Below are 23,634 nucleotides of genomic sequence, written 5' to 3' on the forward strand. Positions count from 1 at the left end.
TATTAACCCATTTTCTCTCTGGCCATGTAAGTGAGATTGGAAGGAGTTAAGTGTCAGGCTGGGTGAGGAGCCTGCCTCCCTTCACAACACACCCTCCAGAACCTCCACATGCAGTGGTGCCAAGATCATCACCTGCACTGGAGTGGTGTATAGTCAAGGAGAACTCCCTTTCCCCCAACACCTACACTCCTGTGCATTCTCCTCCGTTGTTTGTGCACACACAGCCCAGCCCAGGCAGCAAAGAGCAGTTGCAGAATTCAGGGCGAACAGAGTTCAATTCAGCAGCCAAAGCACAACAGTTTACCTGTCTCCACTCCAAAAGCATGACTCAAATGTTGATTTAATTGTACACAGTAGCTGTTCATCTCAGAAGAATGCTACACCACCCCATCACCAAGTATTTCCTATGGAGATGCCTCCTGGCACCCTCTGCCTTTCAGGCTCTCACACACACCCTCCTCATCACACAGAAATGTTTCACACCACCTCTCCCAAAGATAACAGAAAGGAACTTTGTTTGCTTTGCAAAAAGGACTAAAGATTCCTGCTGCTGTGAGAAAGCAAGAGTGTAAAAAGCATTTAAAGGTTTTATGGCCAGCAGGGAGCTTTTGGTAGCCACGTGTTATTTTTTTTTTGCCAGCAGGGGAATTACTAAAACCAGCACAAAAGAAAATGTCATATCAAATAGAGTTCATGTCAATGCAGAAGTGGGACTGGAATTTTTCTGTTTTCTGTTATGGTCTGGCTGTTCATTGAACTGTTTTTTCATGTCTTTTCCCAGTCTGTTTACTGTTTTAGATCCAGTATCTTACCATTCTCAGATCCTCTGATCTCTCTAGATCCACCTGTCATGGAAGGAAGTCAATAATAGATGGACAGCAAAATGTAAATGCCTTTTGTATTTTGGGAACTGCTCAGGGCTCTTATGAAGCAGTCTGTAGGCCAGTCTGGAAGGCCAGCTCCAGCTGCCCTGATACTCACCTTTTGTAAATCAAAGAATCATATCATGGAATGCTTTAGGTTGGAAGGGACCTTAAAGATCATCCAGTTCCAACCCCCCTGCATGGACAGGGACACCTCCCACCAGCCCAGGTTGCTTCAAGCCCCATCCAACCTGCCCTTCAACACTGCCAGGGATGGGGCAGCCACAGCTTCCCTGGGCAACCTGGGCCAGGGTCTCACCACCCTCACACAAAAGAATTTCCTCCTAATGTCTAATCTCAGTCTCCCCTCTTCCAGTTTTAATTCATTACCCCTTGTCCAAACTCCCTCCCCAGCCTTCCTGGAGCCCCTTCAGGCACTGGAAGGTGCTCTAAGGTCTCCCTGGAGCCTTCTCTTCTCCAGGCTGAACATCCCCAACTCCCTCAGCCTGTCTCCAGAGCAGAGCTGCTCCAGCGCTCTGATCATCTTTATATCCCTCCTCTGGACTCTCTCCAGAAACTCCATATCCTTCTTATGTTGGGGGCTCCAGATTTGGACACAGGACTCCAAGTGGGGTCTCACGAGTAAAGGTTTCAATACTCTTGCTATCAGGACTGTCTTTCATTAGGTGGTCATAGCTCTTGCTGATAACAGGTTGCACTCCCTGCCTATGGAAGATCTGGGATTTGAGGGACTGATCCTGTCACCAAGTCTGCTCCACCCAACATTTACCTATAAGCATATTTTCCCAAAACTGACAGGTTTCTGGTCCTTTGCCTGCAAGAAACATGTTGCAGTGTGGAGAAAAGCAGCCTCATAGCTTAGTAGGAGCTCAGCACCTCTGGGAATCAGGTTCTCTTAGGTGATAAACTGGAAGAAGCTCAGGAGTGGGATTTACAGCTCTGCAAGAAGAGTGAGTTTATTGGGTTTGTGGATGACTCACTGGGCAGAGTAATTCACTGTAGTTTGTAAGCTAAGCTGGAATGGAATTAACACCACACATTATCATAAAGTTCAGAGAAGGGGTAGGGCAACCAGATGCCTTGTTTATCACCATGGACAGCTGTGCCAAAATATCTTCAGACTTAATTATATTGGGGTATGCATCTGCATCTAAACCATTTATTGTAACAGTTACTCCTATTCAGGAGAGCAGTACATGGCCACAGGAAAAAGAAGTGACAGATGCTGGGATGTGTAAAGCTAAACCTGCTGCATAATCTCATACGACTCCCATTAAAATTAATGAGCTATTTCTGCTTAAGTAGAAGATAAATTTGACTTACTAAATCAGAAATATATCTACCTGACTGTATATCTTAAATATTTGCAGAGGTTTTCTCTCCACTTAGTATTAGTAACCAAGAGCAGCTCTAACCACCACATAAAGCAATCAAACAATCAAAAAAGTAATCTGTTGTGTTGGTCACAATTAAAGTCTTAAGAGAGTTAACAGCTCAACAAGTCTTGCATTTATTTCAGGCTGAAAGTTACATTAAACTAGAGGAAAAAGCAAGATTATGCATAGGATTTGAGAATAAAAGATCTAGGTTTCTCTAGTTATTCCAAAAAGCTAATTAGAACACTAGGAATTTCAGTATAAAGGAGACATTTAAACAACTTGCCCCGTGTCCGATAGCACTAGGTATGATTTAGACATCTGACTAATTCTGTCTTCAGATTAATTTTTATTTGTGTTGAAAGTTTTATTTCCTGTTCGGTTACCTAATTTCTGTCACAACAGGATAGATTTATGAGTGTCTGAGAGTAATTTTTGTGCCTTTCTGTGCTTTAACAAGTTTAGGTTTCAGTGAGCCCTCTAATGTTGAGTTTCCTGATGTTACACATTTTGATTCTGGGATAATGAAAATGTCTTTACCAGAGAGCTCTGCAGAAAATGACATTTAATCTTAAACACTTATTAGCAAGATTTTTTGGGGGGAGGGCACTCCAGAGACTTACTTTACAGCCAAGAAAAGCTCATCTATTAACAGTGAATGGGAAGTTGAAAGAAAATGTCACGTACACATTTCATCAACTTCCCAGTTCAGTGCATCAGTAAACAGCATAGATCAGCCACACAATACTTGACAATTACATATGACTTGTAACTCTGAGAAAGATTTAGTGTATCTGATCATTAAAATGAAGATAATGTTGCGTGAATGGCAAACAATAACCTCAGTGGGGAACCTAGTAATGTACTAGACTTACTGGTATGGAAAGGTTACTTGAAGTGATTATCAGTGTTAGGTAAGAACAGTGGGAGACAGTTCCAAGGTCCTGCCTCTTTTATCCATTAATGGCTCCTTCTGATATACCGCAGATTGCAAGGGAGCTGAGACATTGAGCTTCACAACCACTAACCTCCAGGTTAGCAAGCACATTTCTGACCTTAAAAAAATCAGTCATGAGGCCAAATCCTCTGCTGTCAGGTGTGTTTGACATGTGTCTCTCTTTTCTTGCACTGTTGGCTCTTCACAGCCAATAGCAGTGGGATATACAAGTTAAGGATGGAGGAGGGTGGGTGATTAATGTCACAATGGCTCATTTTAATAGACTTCATCTGTCAGCTTAATTCTCTGTAACTGGGTTAATCACAATAATTAGATGCAATTGTTCATATCATTACCTAATTGCAGCTTTCTTCCATGTAGCCAATGCGTATGAATTTTAAATGCACAGAAATATGGGAAGTCTGAATTACACCCACATGTTGGAAAACCCTATTACGTGTAAGACTGCCCCACAAGTTCAAACCACACATGAAAAATCTCATGATTCCACAGCATACAACACAGGTAATCAGTGATGTTGCAAGTAAGGCATTTTTATTTCTGACCCCAAAGAGTTAAAACCACAATTCACGCAAGCTCAGTGACATCACACTTCCCTCCACCCCCACCTGAACAATTCATGCAAAATACGAAAATATTATTGAATTGCCAACATCTCCAGAGCTGCCATTTATGCAGAAAGTATGCAAGGAATTCCTGTGTCTCCCGGCGTCCTAATGAATGGACTCTGGCATTTTTGTTGTTCATTTATAATCAGCCACACTCTTTGAAAAGCCAAACATGAGATGGAGAGAAAGACACATACCAAAGTAATTTAAAAAAAAAAAAACAACACAACAACAAACAAACAACAGACAAAGAGACAATTTATTACTAGGTTAATTTTTTAGATTAACATGTTTCCTAAATGAATAAAAGGATGAACTTGTAAAATCTCACCAGATGTATTCAAAAAGAGTATTCATATCCTCTAATTTAGCTTATTTTACTATCTAGTTTCATTTCATAAGATGAAAGTTAGGAGCACAGTTCCATAAATTGTCACTGAAGAGAGAGGAGCCTTTAAGAAGAGTGAAGATGACAAAATTAAGATGCTGAAGTATCTCAGAATAGGCAAACACCCTTCAGAGTGTTATAGAGTTGTCAGTCTGAGATCACATTATCTTTGTTACAAAGGGAATCATGAACCTTTGCTCTCAGTGCAAAGTGGAACTCAAGCAACTGCTGCAGCCAAAATCATGCATTTATAACCCTGCTAGAATCAAACGCAGCCACATTCCTCTGGCTGGTGGTGTTATCTGGATTTTTGAAAAGAAAACACCGAGGGGATATCAGGGTGCAGAAAGAACCCCAAGAGTTGCCCATTGAGGAAGTATTTTATTGTGTTTTGGTGCCTCCTCATCAGTTCTGCAAGCCTGGTGCAGCCAAAGCAAAAAGATTAAATGACTCATTTCCTTCCTGCTCCTGCTGCAGGGCACCTAAACCAGCAAAGCTGAGACGTGCACCCGCTCTGATTGTAGGAGACCTGGTTTGTGCAACAGCCTGCAGACCTGCCAGTGGGAACAATACCCGGAAACTGAAGCACAGCTTATCTGCTTGCTATTAATACATACTGGTGGGATCCCAGCTGCAAGCTTGTGGGCCGTACAAAAACCAGGGGAGAAAACCCTGGAGCTGTGGTCTGGGCCTTTGCCCTTGAGTTTGTGGCACCTCAAGCACTTCCCTAAGCACCTCAGGGTTTCCCTCATCCACCTTAGCCCAAATGACTCCATCAGCAACCCTTGTGCCCACCACGTGATCCTTGAATCCTGAAAAAGCCACCCTGCTCACGCTCTCTGGCCACTTGGTGGAGCAGAAGGTGAGAATCATAGAATCATAGAATCGGTTTGGTTGGAAAGAACCGTAAAAATCATCTGGTTCAGCCACCCCATTGGATGGGCAGGGACACCTCCCACTAGACTAGGTTGCTCCAAGTCCCATCCAACCTGCTCTTGAACACTTCCAGGGATGGGGCTCCACAGCTTCTTTGGCCAACCTTTCCCAGTGTTTCACCACCCTCACAAGGAAAGAATTTCCTCCTAATATCTCATCTAAATCTATCATCTTGCAGCTTGAAACTGTTCCCTCTCACCCTATGAATCCCCATGGACACCTATTTTTCTACAGAAATTGTGCTCTTTTCAGTGATGGATCTCCTTTATATGACAGGTAAAAATGGCTGCTCTGTCAAAAAACTGAGGACAATCCAACAAACCAGCTTTGGCTGCTTATTTAACAGCTTCATTTAGAAGTCTTGCAGCCATGTGGTGTCTCAGCACAAGAACACACCAGGTGGACACGATGAGACATGTTCTCACAGTTTGATGCCTTATGTTCTGCAACCCCAATGATGATGCAGACCTGATGCTTTTAACTCCAAGGTTCCAGCTGCAGCCCAGGTTAACATAAGATTTTGAAAGATTTTGCTCACTTTGTAATGCATCAGAGAGAATTCTGGCCTGCACTTTGGAGATGCAGGTGTGTCTCTTTTTAAGGCCAAGTGCAAATAAAAAAAAAAAAAAAGAATTAATCCTTTCTGCTGAATCTGAAAAATATGGTGAAGCCCCCAAAATGTAAGCAATACTTCCTGTGTGAGAAAGGTCAGGTCAAAATTAACACTGTAATGAGTTTCATGCTAAACTGTAGTCTCTGGGTGCTTCTGTGGGGGAAAAGTGCTGCTCCTTCAACTTCAGGACTTTTGGCTGCATAAACACAAACGTCTTTGTGCCATTTCAAGTGTTGCAGGATGTCCCAGCTGGCCTTCTCCTTCTGCTCCAGAAGGCTGCCAGTCCCTGACAGATCCTGTGTCAATGTCTGCCAGTCCCTGGCATATGCATTTTGTATCCTTGGCCATCTTACCTGACAGGCACCTAAATGTAGGCAACTGTATTCAACACTGTCCTAAGAGCAAAACGTTCCCTTGGGAGGCCTTTCCTTGCTCAGAACCCTAAGGAATCTCCTGTGTTAGAAATAATCCCTGAAATGTTAAAAGATCATGGAATTAGCCCCTGGAATAGCCTGCCTCAAGATTTTACCATACAAACCCAAGTAATAAGCTTACTAAAAGAGATATTAGGTGGTTTTCACAGCAGAGCAAAATGGGGAGAAAACAAGTTATCCTGAGATCTCCTCACTAGGGTGATGTCTGGCCCTTGTTTCAGTGCCTTAGGTGAAGGTCAGTTAGATGGAGATAAGGGAAGGTAAATGGAAACAACAATTTCCTTGCTTCCTGATTTCCTGGACACAGTTAGGGATAGTGCTGAACGTGTCCTGCTAGCCCGGGTGGAAAAGAAGACGCTGCTTTTGTAGGCAGATCCCACAGAGCCAGCCTTATCTTTCCCTACCAGCACAAATGAAACAATACACTGGGAAAGCAAGGTGATAAGACAGCTGCACATTTTTTCTGATGACAGACTCTGCATGCCCTCAGGACACAACCACCTCTCACACTCTCCCATCCCAGTGGGGTAGATTTACGTTATTTCACACCGAGTTGCCCTGACCCTACTCCTACAGGCACTAATTCTAGTGAGATTCCTCCCAGTCACAGTCCCAGTTTCTCCTCTTCCAAGGTTTCTTTGCATTTACAGAAATCCTGGCTGGTGTGTAAGGAAAAGAACTTCCAAAAGAAACTGAAACCCAGAATGGAATCAAGGGAAGAGAGAACCATGTTTCCTACTAAAAAGAGCTTTTCCCAGCAGCATAAACAAGCTATTGTGGAGTTCTACCATGCCATGCTAGATAGCTTCCAAGACATAAAATGTTCACACCAACATAGTCCACATGTATGTATCTATGCAAACCTGGAATCTGCAGTGTAGTTATGGGCTACAGACACCTTGCCAGAAGGGCAGAACACTATCAAGCATCAGTTAAATCTTTTTGTTACCGCAAAGTCTTTAAGATCTGCAGAGATGAAGGCTGTGGTCCACCACCATGTAGATGCTGTGCCAAGAAACAGATTCATTTGACAAAAACAGCACTGAGAAGAGCCTTTCTGTCTATGAGGGGAGGGGGGGGAAGTATGGAAAAGATAACCATATTAACCATATTCTTTAATTTGGTGAACAAAGGCAGATCTGGAAGCAGAAGCCAAATATTGGGTTGTGAATCTGCCCAGAGGCTGCTTCCCTTATTGGCTCTCATAGACTCCTTACAAACAACCAGTGGACCCCCAGCTAGTCATGGAGAACAGAATGGGAACCACTAATCTTAACAAAACACGTTACTGGGTCAGCTGCTTCGGGCTAAATGTAATAGCTTTTGACAAAAGGAGGTCAGACTCTGCAGTCCCATAACGCTGACCCAGGGGCCTGTGAACACGGTGGTGAACGTGGAGTATGAGCCCCTTGTTCTGCTCTGCTTGAGAGTCCCAGTGCCACACCAGCACTGCACCCTCCAGCTGGATCTCTGCATGGAGGCGTAGCCCAGTTCCAGCTTAATTAGAGAGTGATGCATCTGTCCAGACACTGTTGGAAAGGAATGACTGGCCCCTTTGTGTGTGCATTTTCCACATGCTTCTCCTACACGTTGGGTGTGTCTGGTTTGTAAGATCCCATGCGGCTGGAGCAAAATTACAGCCTGAGTATTTCAGCAGAAGTGCAGCAATACCCACTGACGTGTTTTAGAGAGGGACAGGGTTGTAGATACAGGAGAAAGGTGTGGGAAACCAAAGAATGATTAAAGTCAGGAGGTTTAAACTGGAAGCAAGTGAAAGGGCTGACTTACGTCAGGAGACAGCCACAAAATAACGTTGAAGTTAAGAGACAAAATAACGAAGAATATCCAGGTGGAAAGGCCAATTGCAGGTAAATTCAAATTGTCTCTGAGAGAACGGGAGATGATCTCAGCAGAGCCTGAAAGGCAAGATCTGTAAGAAATGGGTAGTCTTTAAACTAGCTGGGACATCTGAAGAAAAAAAAATCGGCTTTGGCAGGACAAACGTGAGAAGCCAGCCTGCAGAAACTGAGCTGCTTGGCATTTTCCACCTGAAACTGGAAGGTTATTTCTCAATTTTCCATGTCTGCAAATGCTACTTGTGTTTTAAAGTCGGACTGTGGATGCTGCTTTCAGTTTGTCTTCAAGATCTGCATGGTAACATGCAAAGGAGACCCACATTCCAGTGATACCTGTTTGGCTGCATCTGCAATAATTATGGGATAATATACAGCTTTGCCAGTGTAGTGAACAAACACACTTTACCTAATACACTGGTAAGAGAATATGCTAAATTGAGATGGCAATATTTTTACCTTCTCAGTTGCTTGATCAGAACGAAGATTTAATTCAATGTCTGTTTATAAAGGCTTTCCCGACTACATGGAAACCTTACTGAGGCCGCTGGAGGGCAGCAACGTCCAAGTCAATGATTCATCAGCCCACTTTTGGGAATTTCTTCCTGAAAACCCAAACCCAAGGAGACCTTATTTTAAAAATAAATAATAATAATAATAAAAGAAGCAGTTAGAAATAATTTTCTGCTACCCAGATGCAAGTATGCGAAGCAGTGCAATTCTTCCTGCCCAAAAGATAATTCCCCAATAGCATTCCTCTTACTCTCCCACCTATAAAAGATGCCCCCCCGAAGCCTGGATGACTTGTTTTCACAAAGTGCTAAAAACAACCACAAAATATTTGGAGTCGTAATGCATTCTGAGCTCTGTGGATCTGTGGTTTATTTAAATCAATATATGACCCAAGATTATTGTGTATATCTTTTTATATACACATATACATTGGAATTATATTTACATTTGAGATAGATGTAGATACATCTTTCCAAAATGAATCCATGTTTTTGCATTAATAGAATGAAGAGATCAGGCTCAGCAGAATTTTTTACCATGGTTTTTATTTAAGAGTGTCCTAAATGCCATGATTTCCAAGAAACCTTTGAATTGCTAAGTGAGTGGAATCAGTTTAGTGAGTCCTCCTGTCAGGAAACCCACTGACACTAGTGCAGATTTTGAGGTTGCCATGAAGATAAATGCATGAACTCTTCTGCAAGCTATTTTGATTTAGTGAAAGGATGCTCTTATTAGTCCAATATTTACACACCTAAGGAATAGATGCTGATAATAATTTAAGTTTATAGTCAGTCAAACACAGTTGTCCATTGCTTTAAAATACATGAAGAAATACAGTGGGCTGACTTACAGGCTCAGATCACAGCATCCATCTATACCTTTGACAAAATATGACTAGGTAAATAAAACTGCTATGGAGCTTGCTGTTTTTGTAAAAAGTGTAAGATATAATAAGATGCAGTTATATACACATTGCCTCCTCCTCGTTGCCTCTTATTCTTACTCAGTGCCCTCTGTGATTGCATTCAAATCACATCTGGCCATTGTACATACAAGTATGTTCTGATACTGTCAGTGTCACAAAGCTAACAAACAGAAAGAAGGAGCTGGGCTTGTCTTACCCACAGAGTCATTTGGTACCTGGGTGCCTGAACAAACCACCCCCATGAATGTAAGGTGATTTTGTTAGGTTACAACAGGAAGGACCTTTTCTGAGCATGTTATTAGCAGAGGAAAGCATGGGTTTGGACAAGAGTTGGTCTTTGAACAGGCCTCATGGGATAACAAGAGGTGTATGGGAACGATCTGGGCAGTATGAACAAAATAAATATAGAAAAGCAATATGAACATGACAAGACACAGAGGGGAATAACCTGGACTTCAGCAGAACTTATGATTCCTCTAAGGTCCATGGTGCAGTCTACACCTACCTTAGCAAGAAGCTTGGTGCACTGGAAGCAGAACCACAGTGCAAAAAGTTGGTGCTCAGGGTACAGTCCCCAGTTTGCAGGCATCTGGGGATGTTTTACTTCAAGTTAGCTTTAATCTGCTCCTGTAGATTGAGAGTTCACTGGCTGATGGAGCACGTGAGGTGAACTCCCGGAGAGCTTAGCTTCAGATCAGTTTCCTCCAAGAGAAATGCCATTGAACTCCCAACTGCAGACACCAGCATACAAAGTGAGGCCCTTGGAAGTCTCTTCAGACCCACACACCAAATCAAAACATCAGCAGAAAATCCCACCTTACATGATATAGAGGGGAAATACAAAGTAAAATGCCTGGTAGAAGCCATACATAGCAGCTAGAGGAAGTGTCCACATCTGGACAAATTATACCTATAAATGTATGCTAAAGTTTGGGGTTTGTTTTTTTAACCACTTCCTACATGAGTCTCTCTTCAGCCTTTGGAATTAAATATCTTAGAATTGTGATAAAGAGGGCAATATATATGCAAATTGTTATTAATTTTATAGTATTTATATAGAAATGTGAGCACGTGAATTAAACAGCTTTACCATGGGAACAGTGGTATTTATTTTTTAAGTTTATATGGGTAAATTATGACAGCAGATCTCTACAAAATGGAGATCTAATAAAAAATATATCAGTGTCATATGTCAAAAAAAATTGTGTATAGCTTTGGGGCAGTGTTTAAGCCCTCCCTTCTGATCTTGCATTTGACTACCAGGCAGATGGATCTCACGTTCACTTTCAGATTTTATGGGGAGTTTTTGGACTACAGTTGGAAAAAAAAAAAACAACCCAGCTTCTAAACTGAGATGATCTGGCAAGTTACTGAAAGACAGTAAAGAAGAAAGTACAGAAATTTTTTTCCATGGTCAGTTTTCATGTACATCTATATATTGTTTTAAACAAAAACATCTGCTTTACTGCCACTACTCAAAGGCTTTCTTAAAGGCTGAGATATAATTCCTTACAAATTCTGGATTTTATTAACATTCCAGCTAGCAAACAGATGTTATAATCAATTGTAACAGCAGATGATGAGAGAAGTTGGAATTCTGATAAGGATATGTGTCAAACTGTGGATGCTGCAACCTACTTTGAAAGGCAAGGACACACCTACATGCCTGTGTAGAAACAAAGCTGGGAATCTTTTCTCTGGGAAAGCACAGGTACAGGGTCCTGCCCTCCTCAGATGCCAGTGATTCCTCTTAACCTTTGGAACAGGATACTGCAGGTTTGCCAAGCTTTCCCTTGGGCAATTTTCCCCTTTTTTCCTGGGGAAACTTAAAAACACAGCAGTGCCTCTGGGTCTAATTTGGTGTCTTACTCCAAACACAGATTTTGGCGAGCCCATGAGCTAACGCTTCTGGCACCGTGTTGCCACCCGTCCACGTGCCACACGCCTGCAAACACCAGGTTTTCAACCACCCTCAAGCCTTTCGCTTATCAGCTTGTGGAACAACACTCGTTGGTAAGTTAGAATTACTTTTGCAGGGGTTGTTTTCTATCACATGGCTGCAAACTGCTCCTTTCCAGGAGCCCCGACAGAGCCCAGTGACCCTGGGAGCGACGGAGAAGCCCTGGGGCCCGTGGTCTGGTGACTTCAAGTCTGAGCAAGATGAAAGGGGAGGGTTTGGGTTTTGGGGGTTGTTTAGGTTTGTTTTTTTATGAGAAGAATGAAAAGGATGGTTTCTAAGGAAAACATCGCCCACTTCAGCAGGGGCCAGCGGGCTGCTGTGAGCAACCCAAGGCGAGGGGGAAGACGGACGGTTTCTGGGGGGGTTGCACCCCGTCTTCCAGCCCTCGGCTGCAGCGGCAGGGGTGAGCCCCGTCTCTGCAGGTGCCTTGCAGCAGCTGGGGATCAGGGAGAGGTGGTTTTTCCCTCCTTTCCCCTCCCGCCAAACTCGCCGCCTCGCCCTGCGGCCCGATGGCGACGCCGGGGGCGAGCCCGGCCTCCCAGAAGCCCGAATCGCCTCCAAAGCTTAAGCCGACACTTTATTTCTCTTCTGACTAATTCAACACCAGCGATATGAAACAACATAAAAAAAAAAAAGCACCGATGTTGACGGCGACCGGGGCAGAACGGGGGGTAGGGGTGTCACAGGGACGCGGGGTGTCGGGCAGGGGTACCCCCGGCGCGGGCATTGAGGGCAGCGAGGGGTTGTGTGAGGAGACAGGCAGCTCCCCGTCCGGGCTGGCTCCCTTATCCCCCTCCGGGGGGTTCCTGGGACGGAGCTCAGCCCTCCTGCTGGCTCCCCGCCCGCAGGCCGGGGCCCTGCCCGGTCGCTCAGCAACGGCGGCGGGAGGCCCGGGGCCTGCGGGAGCAGGAGGGGCCAGGCCCGGGCTGCCATGGCTGAGCAGGGCCCCTGTCCCGGCACGCAGGTAACTGGGGGGGTGGGTCTGGGCTGTACGGGCACCTCTTAGGGCACACAGCCCCCCTCACACATCCCCCCACAAACAGCCGCCCGCGCAGATCCCTACACCCCTGCCAAGAGCCTCACACCCTCACACGCACACCTCCTCACACTCCCCCAGCAAACACCCTCACACCCTCACACACACACTCCTAGACACATCCCCTCACACCCCCCCTGCCACCCTCTCACACACACTCCTAGACACATCCCCTCACACCCCCCCTGCACACACTCCTGTACGCAGTGTGATAAATGGCTCGTTCCCAAGAGGGAGCTGTATTCAAATGAGTAATTCATTAAGCGCGCGGAAGCAAGCAAACAGCGCCGGGAGTCCCCGCTCCACCTGCACCAGTTTCATCTCTCAGCTTTTATCCTTTTTTGACTAATACATATGCATTACTACTTCGAGAAAAGGGTCGGCTTATGTTAATGATTTCCAAGAATCTCTTTTATACTATTCTCATTGTTTTACAACAAAGCCAGTCTATGCTAAAAAAATAACTTTAAGATGTTTGCCCCGTGTCTGCTACACAACACAAAAATCTCATGCAACGCAAGCAGAAGATACTGATTTTGTTACGCTACACAAAAGCAGGCAGCACAAGCAAAGATACTATATACAACGGATTATTCTTCATTCTATGACTCTAACATTGTTCCGTAAAGGATTATTCTTCACCCTGTGATTTTCCGTTTTAAGACGAATCAGGTGAACACATTTTCTGTTTTAACACGAATCAGGTGAACACATCTCACAACAGCCTTACACAAACACACCCCTCCAGGCACGTTGGAGCACGCCGATTCATTCCCTGCACAAAGCACAAACACACACCTTGCACAGTGCTAGAATTTTTCTCCCTTGCACACCCACCCCAACTCACGCTGCCCTGTACACACACACACCCCCCCCCTGCATAATAAACCCTGGCGTAAGCAGCAACATCCCTGTTTTCTTTCCCCAGGCCATCTCCCACTTGCTGGCTAGCACCTTTGAGGAGCTGTACACCAGAGAAGTTTTTGGGGTGGAAAAGGAGGCAAATTGGATCAAGTCCCGAGGAGGAGACAATGCTTATCATGAGCATTTCACAGAGGAGCTACAGAAGGTACCGGTCAAAACCAAGTCAGAGTTTGGAGCTGTGTTCAGCTTTCATTGTTGACTTCGCAATTTCTAGATCTTTGTTAAAATTAAAGGCAGGGAGGGATCCTAGAATTCATATTTTTAAGGACATTTTCTTGAGCACGGTTTCCCACAGAACGTGATAGAAATTAGCATTTGACACATGCTGCTTTGAACTGTACGTTATATTTTGTGCTCTGGACAGCTTTTCAGACAGTGTAAATCCAGAAGCCCTTTAAATCCCTATTTCACTGGATGGTAGCTTCTCCCTGGTCTGTGTCTTAGACTTCCTATCTTGCAATAAAGTATGATTGTGGGCTGCGTTTTGAAACCAGATGCTGCAAATATTCCTTATATATGCTTACCTTGGTGGTGCACTGTGACAGGTAATCCATGCATGTCTGCAGTGTTGTTTGGGAATCTTGGATGAAATCCACAGTAAAATGCAAAATACTTTTGTTAATCATTGCTCTGATGGTTCTTGTCAAGTGAATAAAAGCAGAGGCTGTTGCTGGAGGATGTGAGCAGCAGGTATTTTTTTTCCATTTTGTGTCATCATAGCTTCTCAAAGGTTACCAGACTTGAAAAATCTGAAGTTTTGTATTTCTTTTGAGTCATTTATGAATATGATGGTGGGCACAGTATGTTCTGAGTAATGGGAGTAGTTCTGCTTGGTTAAGGTTCATTTCAACTAACACTACGTCTGTAACATGTATGTTACAGTTGAACTAATCACCCAAGGCTCTCTGTATCATCAGAAAAAGGACAAAAAACCACCAAACCAGACACTTTTGGGACACAATTCACCTGATCCATTTTAGGTAGCAACTTTGGATTGGGGTGGGTTTGTATCCCAGATTCCAGTGACAGTGAAGGGATTTCAGAATGAGCAGAACAGGACAAAGCATCTCTTTTTAGCTGAGATGCATCCTACTATTTCTATTTCTAAAATTAATTAGAACCATTTATTATAATAAATTATTTTATTAAATTAGTGAAAAAGGTTAAACCTTGTTACATAAAAGTTCTGCATAAAGCTCAGTTAAGCTACAGATATTATTAAGACCAATGTCTATCAGTTTCTCTTTGTGTTGGTCTCATTTGTCTCCATGCCTCTGCTCTAACTTGTGTTGATACCTCTTTGTAGCAGGATTTTTCTGAGTTGTGCTTGTAAAACACTTACCACAATGGACAGAGTGATCTATGATAAATCAGGAGGAGTGAAATAGCATTACTGGGATATTTTGGAGTTTTAGAAAGCTTCCTAGGAACTAGGAGGGAGCCCTCACTTTAAAAATCCTACAATTCTAGACAAAATATAATGCAGCTGCTGCTGTCCCACAGGAGGTAAAAGACAGACTTTTCTCTTGTCCTGAGAGAGTCTCCTCCTATTTCATATATTTTTGTTGGGTAGAGCTTCTTACCCAGCACAAGTTAAATTACAGAAATGGCAAGTTTTAGCAGGCCAGTATAGGCTTGTAAAGCAATGATGTTTTACTAGGCTATCTCTGTGTACCTCTCAAATCAAACATATCATTGCAAGGAAATCTTTAATAATTTGGGACAGCTCAAATGACAATAATTTCTCTATGTTCACTCATGCCCGTGGCAGGTTCTTGCTGAGTATGAGGCCCGACTGACAGAAGCTGACAGAGTAGAAGAGAACATCATTCAGGCCCAGGATCGAGCAAAAGCTGAAGAAGAAAGAGCCCTAAATGTGCTGAAGGCAGATGTGGGGGAAGATTTCCACAAAATGGGATTGCCACCAGGTGAGGATTCTGGAAATACTGTCTCTTCCCAGTGTACACTTGTGGCACCTGGACACCAAGGCAACGTTTGCCTGAGTCCCTGGTAAGACTGACACTAGAGTGAGACTCACTGAGCTTGTTGACACTAGGCATCAATAGAGCAGCCTTGAAGGATTTTGTGCAGAGATTCAAGTAGAGTAACATCTGTTTAACACTGCGAGAAACTCAACAAACCAGGCCATTTTCAAGGTATTAAATTTGCAATTAATGGCTTACCACCTAACTTGATTACAAGCATATACACCTTGCTATACAGCAGGAACAAACAAGAGGCTAAATGTTTCTCTGATGGCTGCAGAGCTGGTTTTGAACTGAATTTAGAATTGTGGAGATGCATGTCCAAATCTTGTGATTAAAATACCAGCCTGTTTCTCTAGCTAAAAATATTACCTGACAGTCATGAGTTATAAAAACAACATTACTTTGGATTGATCACAGTAGTGTATCTTAAGGAGCTAACCTTTTGCATTTTTTATTGTTGGGGTTTTTTTTTTCTGTCTTACTGTTGCAGTGGCATGCCCTTTTAGGTGGATTGTGGATAATGAACTTCTCAGAAAAAATCATTTAACCTGCCCTGATGATTACATCACTGATAAATCACCTGTTACTAGAGCACTGAAAGGTAACTATTAAAGCAGAGAATAATTTAGACTTTTTAGAACACTCCATAAGAATTGAAACATTGGAGGATATAGCAGGTCTTGAGTATATTTTTATAGTTTTCTGCCAAAGCAAAGGGAATCTAGTATTACAAGCATAAAATTCCACTAAAGGGACATCATCAAAACAAAACTTAGAAGTGAAGAATTATTGAGTACAGATGTGCTTAAATATGAAATGTAATGAGGGTCACACATTTGGGCACAGTTCATTCCATCTGACATAAAAACTTTATTAATTGTGACTGCTCTGTGTCTATTCAGTTTCATTTGCTCCTATAACTACAGCTTGTATACAGAGAAGGGAAGTGGTTACATTGAAGTAAAAACTACCTTCAGTGAAATCAAATTGTATTCTTTATTTTGGGTTTAAAATTCTCCAGTTCTGGAAATATATCCGATCAATTTACAAATTAAGATCAGGAAAAAAAATATTTGGACAATGTCAAGACTTCTTTACTTCTTTTACTCAAGTGTGAGCCAAGATGAAAGGTTTCAGGATCATGGACATGAAATTTTGCAGTCAAGTCAAACATTTCAGAGATTGTCTAGATCTTTTTGTAAACTGCACAGGACATTCTAAGTCCCACTCACTGCTAAGGTTAACATAGCTTTCTGAGAGTAATATCACTTTGTTTGTATATAGCTTGTTTAATTAGTGTGTCTAAAAGCTTTCTTATTAAAGCACTAAGCTTCATTTGTGCAAAATAGATTATACATGTAATTTAAACTCTAGAGGATTTAAAGTGTATTTTTACCATGAACAAGACTAAAATCACACACCTATGCTTAGAATAAATGCTTGTAATTCATGTTTTTCTCTGATGGAATTAAATTTTTCCTTGAATTGCAGGAAAATCAGAACCTGGCTACTTGAAAGAGACATTTGCATTTCAACAGCATGTTTGCTCAGGCTTGGAGAACCAGATGCCTGCAGAGATTGCACACCTACAGAAAGTACCTGGTAGTTTGCCAGATGTGTCTTTAGGCACATTAACTCTGCCTCCAACTCCAGACTCTCGCAACCAGGCTAAAAAGACAAGTAAGGTACATTTTACAGCTTTATTTGTTTTAGTCTGTCAGAACTGTAGGGCCTGTTGCTGTTCCTGTAACAAAGGGTAAATATCAGTGCATTGTTGTTGTGGCTACAGTACTTATTTTCTTTCATCTGTTCCAAAAAAGAGAACCACAGTATTTCTGTCTGAATTGGCAGTGGCTGTAGAGCTTTAATTAGTCATGTGCAGGTACCGTTTTCATCATCCTCAAAATTGCCCTGTTTGATTTTGCACCATGGTCTTTGCTTTTTCCAAGAAAACTAATGCCTCACGGAAGCCAACCTGGCAAGACATTAAGTCCAAAGCAGAGGAAGAACAAGATAATGCTTACCTTGACAAACTGGAGAGGATGCAGAATTTCTTGAAGAATCCCCGCTTTTTCCCACCAAATGCTCTTCGTGGAGGCAAATCTCTTGTCATTTCTCAAGAAAAGGTGGAAGAAACCATAGCCAGAAGAAAAGCAGAAGATAACACAGGGTATGCAATTTACACAGTTTCTAGATTTTGAGCTGGAGCACACAGAGAGCTCCACTGTAGCATTATTGTGGATTTGCACCTAGATTTTCTGAGCTAAATGTCTGTGAGGTCTCTTAGGAAACAAGGTATGTGTGTATGACATTTTGGTTTTGCTAAAGGATGCAATTTGTAATTTCCCATTTTATCAGTATTTAAAGAACTAGCCAGTAAGATATTTCTCTCTCCTTTTTTTTTTTTTTTAATCTTTCAGTGATACCTCATTTGTTCCTGTGTTTCTTGCCAATCCACCTGTTGTTTTGTTTTCTGATTATGAAGTTGGCCAGGTGTATGAGGTGAGAACTTACTTCTTTGTAGATAGTTAATTCTACCACTCAGAAGCATTATGTCCTGCTTTGGTCTATGTATTTCACCCACTATTTCAGCTTTCTGCAGTTTATCAGAAGTCTGAGTTCCTTTTTATTGATTTAAAGAGTATTTAATGGTAATAACATTTTGCACATGCCACTGACACACCAACCAGTGAAAACTAAAAGGAACCATTTCCAGTTTCTTCTTGGTTTTGGTTGTATCTGATTCAGCCTTTATTGAGTAAACTGGGACATTTAGGCCAATTGTGGTGGTAAATTAGCTACTACTAGCAGAGCTGTAGGGAATTGCAAATATTATAATGAATGATAATAAATACCAATTATTTTATGTCTTTTTAAATGAAGATGACTATAGAGCTGCAGAACATCACTTCAACATGTCACCATCTAAGACTTATTCCCCCCTCTACTTCAGCATTTGCCATTGGGACAGGTAAGGGTTCTTTTTACTGCCTCTAAGGTGTTAACACATAAGAGATTTATCTCATTTATGTGTTTGAACAAAGATTTTTCAGAGATACTCTGTTTGGTTCTGCTGTCCATAGTGCCCAGTTCTTTAGAAACTGAAGGCTGACTTATGTCTGTAGGACCATTCACATGCAACTCAAAAGCAGATTCAAATGGTCCAATGAGGAATTCAAGAAGTCTAACTAACAGTACAGTGTTTGAAGTTAGACTGAAATGTAGCTATGGAATAGCTTGGACTGAATCTTAGCCAAAATTCACCTAGGAACAGACATAGTTTCCATTGAAATCATTAGGGGAAGAAGGCAAGAAATAACATACTTCACTTGCAGCAAGGAGGATTAGATTAAAGTGAAGAAAAACATCTTTCCTGTAGTGGGATAACCAGGCACTGGGATAGATTGTTTAGGGAGATTGTGGTATCTCAGTCCCAACACTGGAGCAATAGTTAGAAGAAGTTAGATGCCCTCATGTAAGCCTTGTCTCATGGCAGAGGAAGGCTGGGTAACAACTCTAGCATTCTCCTCACTCTTTTTTTCTGTAGTTGTGAGTATATTTCAGACAAAAAGTCTTTTGAGTTCAGGGAAGATATATACAAACTCAGATTACACTGGCAGGTCTTTTGTGGTCATTTGTTTTTATCAGCTTGACTTAGGCAATAGATGGGGAGAGTTCACAGGCACCTTTCCAGAGGGAGATGTGATCATAAATACATAGGCCAACTTTGGGAGGTTTTCCATCTTTTAATTCCTTGCATTTTTTTATTTTTTTTTTTCAAGGAAAATTTCCAGGAAAGGGAGGAATGATTGCTCCTGGGATGACATGCCAGTATACAGTCCAATTTATTCCTGAATATCTAGGAGATTATGAAGATTGTATAGTAGTGGAGACTCAAGTATCAGAACCTCTTCTGATCCCAATCCAAGCTAAAAGACCACCTCCAGTGTTAACATGTCAGTAATATCCAATTCTTAAGTTTCTCTAAAGTGGACTTGGTGGTGGTTTGTTTTTTTTTTCATTTGACTGTCTCTAGTTACATGTCACAAAACAAACACAGACAAACTTGGCAGTGCAGCTTCTACATTTCTGTATCTATCTCATTTTCACTCATAATGGATTTCTTCGTTATTAAAATGTAATAATCCTGTCAATTGCTTCCTCAGTTATTTGCTCTTGCCACATCAGTCTCATTTTTTTCCCACTGTATTAGAGGAGTGAGCAGGAGCCACTTTTCTAGTTTGATGTCTTGTCAATTCCTGAACTCCTAACTGAAATTACTAATCCTAAATATTAATGAATTATGATGTAGTTATAAATATTTGGTGCTATTCATTAATATTCATGGAGTGTTACATTATTATATATGGATATGCCATATCTACAGGATTCACCTCTCAGACACCTAGTTTCAACAGCCAGGGTGACTTTTGCAGAAACTTGTTTTGGTTTATTTGTGAATTCACCTTTCCTGTGACCTTTTTTTAAAAATCATCTTACCTTTTGTCATCATTCAATGGAGTAGGACGTTAAGATGAATGTAGAAATATGCACCTCATCCTATTTAACTTTCAGATGGAAAGAATGTGAGGGGTTTCAGGGTTACAGCTCATTGTGTATTCATGTGTGGTGATGTCTTTAACAAGTTATTTAAGAACTGGCTTTGCCAGCTGCTGGCTTTCACTGTCTGTGTAGTCTGACTTTGTGTGTTCCTTGTTTCAGTGCCTCACATTATAGACTGTGGTTCCTGCCTTGTTGGAGGAATAAAAGTAACAATGATTTTGTGCAGAAATGAGGGATTTAGCCCTGGGAAGTTCTGTATAATGCCAAAGAAAGACTGGCCACCTCCTAGTTTCAGGGTGAGTGATGAGAAGGGAAATACTGGATGTGATATGGTATAGATGTCCTGACATGAAGGCCTTTAATCTAGTCAGGTTATATTAGCACAGAAGTCATAAGGCCTTGCTGGGAACATCTGTATTTTCCCATTCACTCAGGGATTCACATTTATCCTGAAGACCAATCTCCCTGGGTGTCTTTCCTTCCTGCTTCTGCTCTGGCTTGCCTCTGGAAGAAGTTGTCTTGCTTAGTGGTAAGGTAAACTCAGGCACAGATCAGAGAGAGGACCACTGGCTTGAACTTTAACCTTACCCTTAATGCAAACAGAAATACAATCAGTTCTAGCATAGCTTGAGCTCATTTCCTCCCTCCTCCCACCAAAGATACCACTTACCTTGCTGTACCTGTAGACCCTAGCAGTTCACTCCAGTACCCCTCTGTCTTTAGCTTTCCATCACATAACAGGGTCTAAGTGCTGTGAACAAAGAAGATGTGGCTGGTAGATGGGCATTTCATGTGCTGGAGAAAAGGCTAATGGGCTAGCTGATGTGCCAGGTTGTCCCTCCTGAAACACTTTACAGTCATATGAGACATTCAGCCTGGAGAAGACAAGGCTCTGGGGAGACCTCATATAGTCCTTCCTGCTTCTGAAGGGGCTACAGGAAAGCTGGAGAGGGGCTTTTTACAAAGGCTTGTAGTAGAGGACAAGGGGTAATGGATTAAAACTGGAGGAGGGGAGATTTAGGTTAGACATTGGGAAGAAATTCTTTAGTGTGAGGGTGGTGAGACACTGGCATAGGTTGCCCAGAGAAGCTGTAGGTGCCCCATCCCTGGAGGGAAGTGTTCAAGGCCAGGTTGGATGGGGCTTGGAGCAACCTGGTCTAGTGGGAGGTGTCCCTGCCCATGGAGGTGGGTTGGATCTAGATGATCTTTAATCTCCCTTCCAACCCAAACCATTCTATGATTCTATGATATGCATGGAGAAACAGAGCTCCTGTGTTCAGGCATAGCCATTCTTCTGTGAACAGGAATGTTAGGGCTTCTGACAGTATCATTTGTCTTTGGAGACAGCACCTGCCCTCCTGCTTTCACCAAGGTAATTCTAAAGCATGGAGCATTTATTCTCATTAAGCCATATACATAAGCCACATACTTTTGAGATATGTGAAAAAATTACAGTAAGAGGTAGGACAGTGGTGTTCATGTATACTGTTTGTTTTAGGTAACTGTTATAAAAGCAACAACCTAATCAATGTAGTTTATTAATATTTCTCTTTTTTCTTTTTAATGCCTTAGGCTGTTGCCACTGTTGGTTTTGTGATACAAGATCCTTTTGGGATCCATCCTGCTTTTTTTGAGCTAGCTCCAGGGCAGAGTACAACAGTAGAGGTTAGTACTGACTACTACAGAAAGTGTTTGTGCTTTACCACATATATTAGCACGTAACATCATTGTAGAAGATCCTGGCTGGACCTTGAGAATCTGGGTTTGTGTGAGCAAAAATGCTCAAATCCTTTTGTGCAATTATGCTGGAAGGACTGCAATTCTGAGTCTCACTGGAGAGTTTTCCATTGCAACTTTTAAGTCTTGCTTAGCCACTCAGAGACCAGCCAGATTTTGCCCATGCAAAGAATCCTGTTAGAGAAAAGAGGAACTGGAGAACACAGGAGTTCTTACTTCACTCCAGCTGGAGTGTTAACTCCAAGAACCTTTTCCTTTCTGAACTGCAGGAGGTGTGTATTACTGGTTGCCACCACTACCTCTGATGTGGGCCACAGTTTATTATAGCATCACTGTGAGGAGAGGAAGAGTGACATGGAGAGTATGGCTAGACTTCAGCCCATCCTTTTACCAGTACCCCCTGGCTGTTGATAAGAGGAATGGGTCAGGCAGGTGTGGATAAAGGAGGATCATTTCTCCTCTGTTCTGTCTCCATGAGTGCGTTTGTTCAGCAGGGCCAGGCACATGTGGGAGAGGAAGAGGAGGTGGATTTAGCATGGGCAGGTCATAATGGATGACAGAAGAACCGTGGCACATGTTACACAGCCAAAGTTTTGGCCGCTGGACTGTCTTGGTGGAGGTGGAGCTCAGGGGGGGCACACACAGGGCAGCTGTCCTGCTCACACTGCTGCAGGTTGAGAGGCAGCAGTGGCTGCTGCTCAGTAACTGCATGAGGGCAGATCTGATCCTGAGGGTGCAATTCACACAACTAACCCAGCAGACTGCCTACATCTCCAGTGCCTACAAAGACACCAGATGCACACATGTGACCCAGAAAACACCTCTTTCTTCCTGGTCTTAAGGGAATGTGGCACTGTCTTGTTTCTTGTAAATGTAGGATTTCTTTGCTGATGCCTAGAACTGTCCTTTAGTGAACATTTATGAAGTTTATTACTTCCTGGAGAGAATTCAGTTACAGACATTGCTGTTTCACTTCTCTCTTTCAGGTAGTGTTTTTCCCTTCTTGTCCAGAAGTCTCACAACAAACATACACCGTGGTTTGTGACAACTGCCAAGTCAATGATGTTACGGTCACAGGTTTGTTTCTAACACTGTAGATAACCAAATAATGTGAGTGGTGGTTGATGGCTTGATGTGATAGTAAGATTTTCTCTCATTGGGTTAAGCAAGGACTTTGTCCCCTGCTGGTGTTAAATGCTAAGCTTTTTTATTATTACTATTCCATCCCAGTGCATGAAATACATGGGATTCAGAAAGCACTGAGCTACTAACCCCCTTCAGCCAAAACTCCAAATGTAAAGTATCTTCAAGTAGCACAAAAGAACACCTGTAGTCAGGTGCAATTCACTTCTTAGGCTTTTGTATCAATAAGAAAACATTACTAGTTACAAAACATCAGCTTTGACAGGGCAGAAATAGGTTTGGGAGTGAAGAAAATTTGGGGCACATCTTGGAGTAGAGTATTCAGGTGAGATAGGCAGTTTTTGAATTAGCTAATGAAACTAGTTGAAATTCTTGTAAATGTTAGTGTTTGTCCTGTAATGTATTTATGAGTGCTAGAACATTAGACTTGACTTGTAGCCTATTTAATCACTTTATTACAGGTATTTCCTTTGGAAATTTTTTTATAGTTCATTTGCTGCTTATTTTTATTTTAATATACTGCTCAAAACATCTGGGAGCCACATTATCAAGCATTGCAAACACCCTGCTCACTTCAGTGAAAAAGTGCTGATCTAAGTGAGCTGAGGTTCTGGCCCTGAGATCCCAATTTGTTCAATGCATGAAGAGAATAAGATCTTTACTGATGTATGTTGATGAACATATAACATCAGGAAAATATTGTACCATTAACACACTGGAGTTCTGAAACTTGAGGAAGCACCAGATATAATTAGTAATGGTCATTGCTGGCATTTGCTGTTAATGTGTAATATG

At 42.2% G+C, this 23,634-nt stretch overlaps 1 protein-coding gene across 1 annotated transcript in view; it reads left to right on the plus strand.

Moving 5' to 3' along the window:
* The first annotated feature begins 12,089 nt into the window (after positions 1-12,089).
* Positions 12,090-23,634, plus strand: part of DLEC1 (DLEC1 cilia and flagella associated protein) — a 40,438-nt gene continuing 28,893 nt past the window's right edge. The window contains exons 1-13 of the mRNA XM_051612772.1: positions 12,090-12,195; positions 12,297-12,412; positions 13,413-13,553; positions 15,180-15,336; positions 15,887-15,997; positions 16,888-17,081; positions 17,346-17,566; positions 17,817-17,898; positions 18,280-18,367; positions 19,179-19,352; positions 20,119-20,255; positions 21,532-21,624; positions 22,683-22,773. Of these exons, the coding sequence (XP_051468732.1) occupies positions 12,090-12,195; positions 12,297-12,412; positions 13,413-13,553; positions 15,180-15,336; positions 15,887-15,997; positions 16,888-17,081; positions 17,346-17,566; positions 17,817-17,898; positions 18,280-18,367; positions 19,179-19,352; positions 20,119-20,255; positions 21,532-21,624; positions 22,683-22,773 (1,711 nt within the window). The remainder of the gene's footprint in view (positions 12,196-12,296; positions 12,413-13,412; positions 13,554-15,179; positions 15,337-15,886; positions 15,998-16,887; positions 17,082-17,345; positions 17,567-17,816; positions 17,899-18,279; positions 18,368-19,178; positions 19,353-20,118; positions 20,256-21,531; positions 21,625-22,682; positions 22,774-23,634) is intronic.

Source organism: Apus apus, chromosome 2 (genome assembly GCF_020740795.1).
Source record: "Apus apus isolate bApuApu2 chromosome 2, bApuApu2.pri.cur, whole genome shotgun sequence".
In the NCBI taxonomy this organism is placed as follows: Eukaryota; Metazoa; Chordata; class Aves; order Apodiformes; family Apodidae; genus Apus; species Apus apus.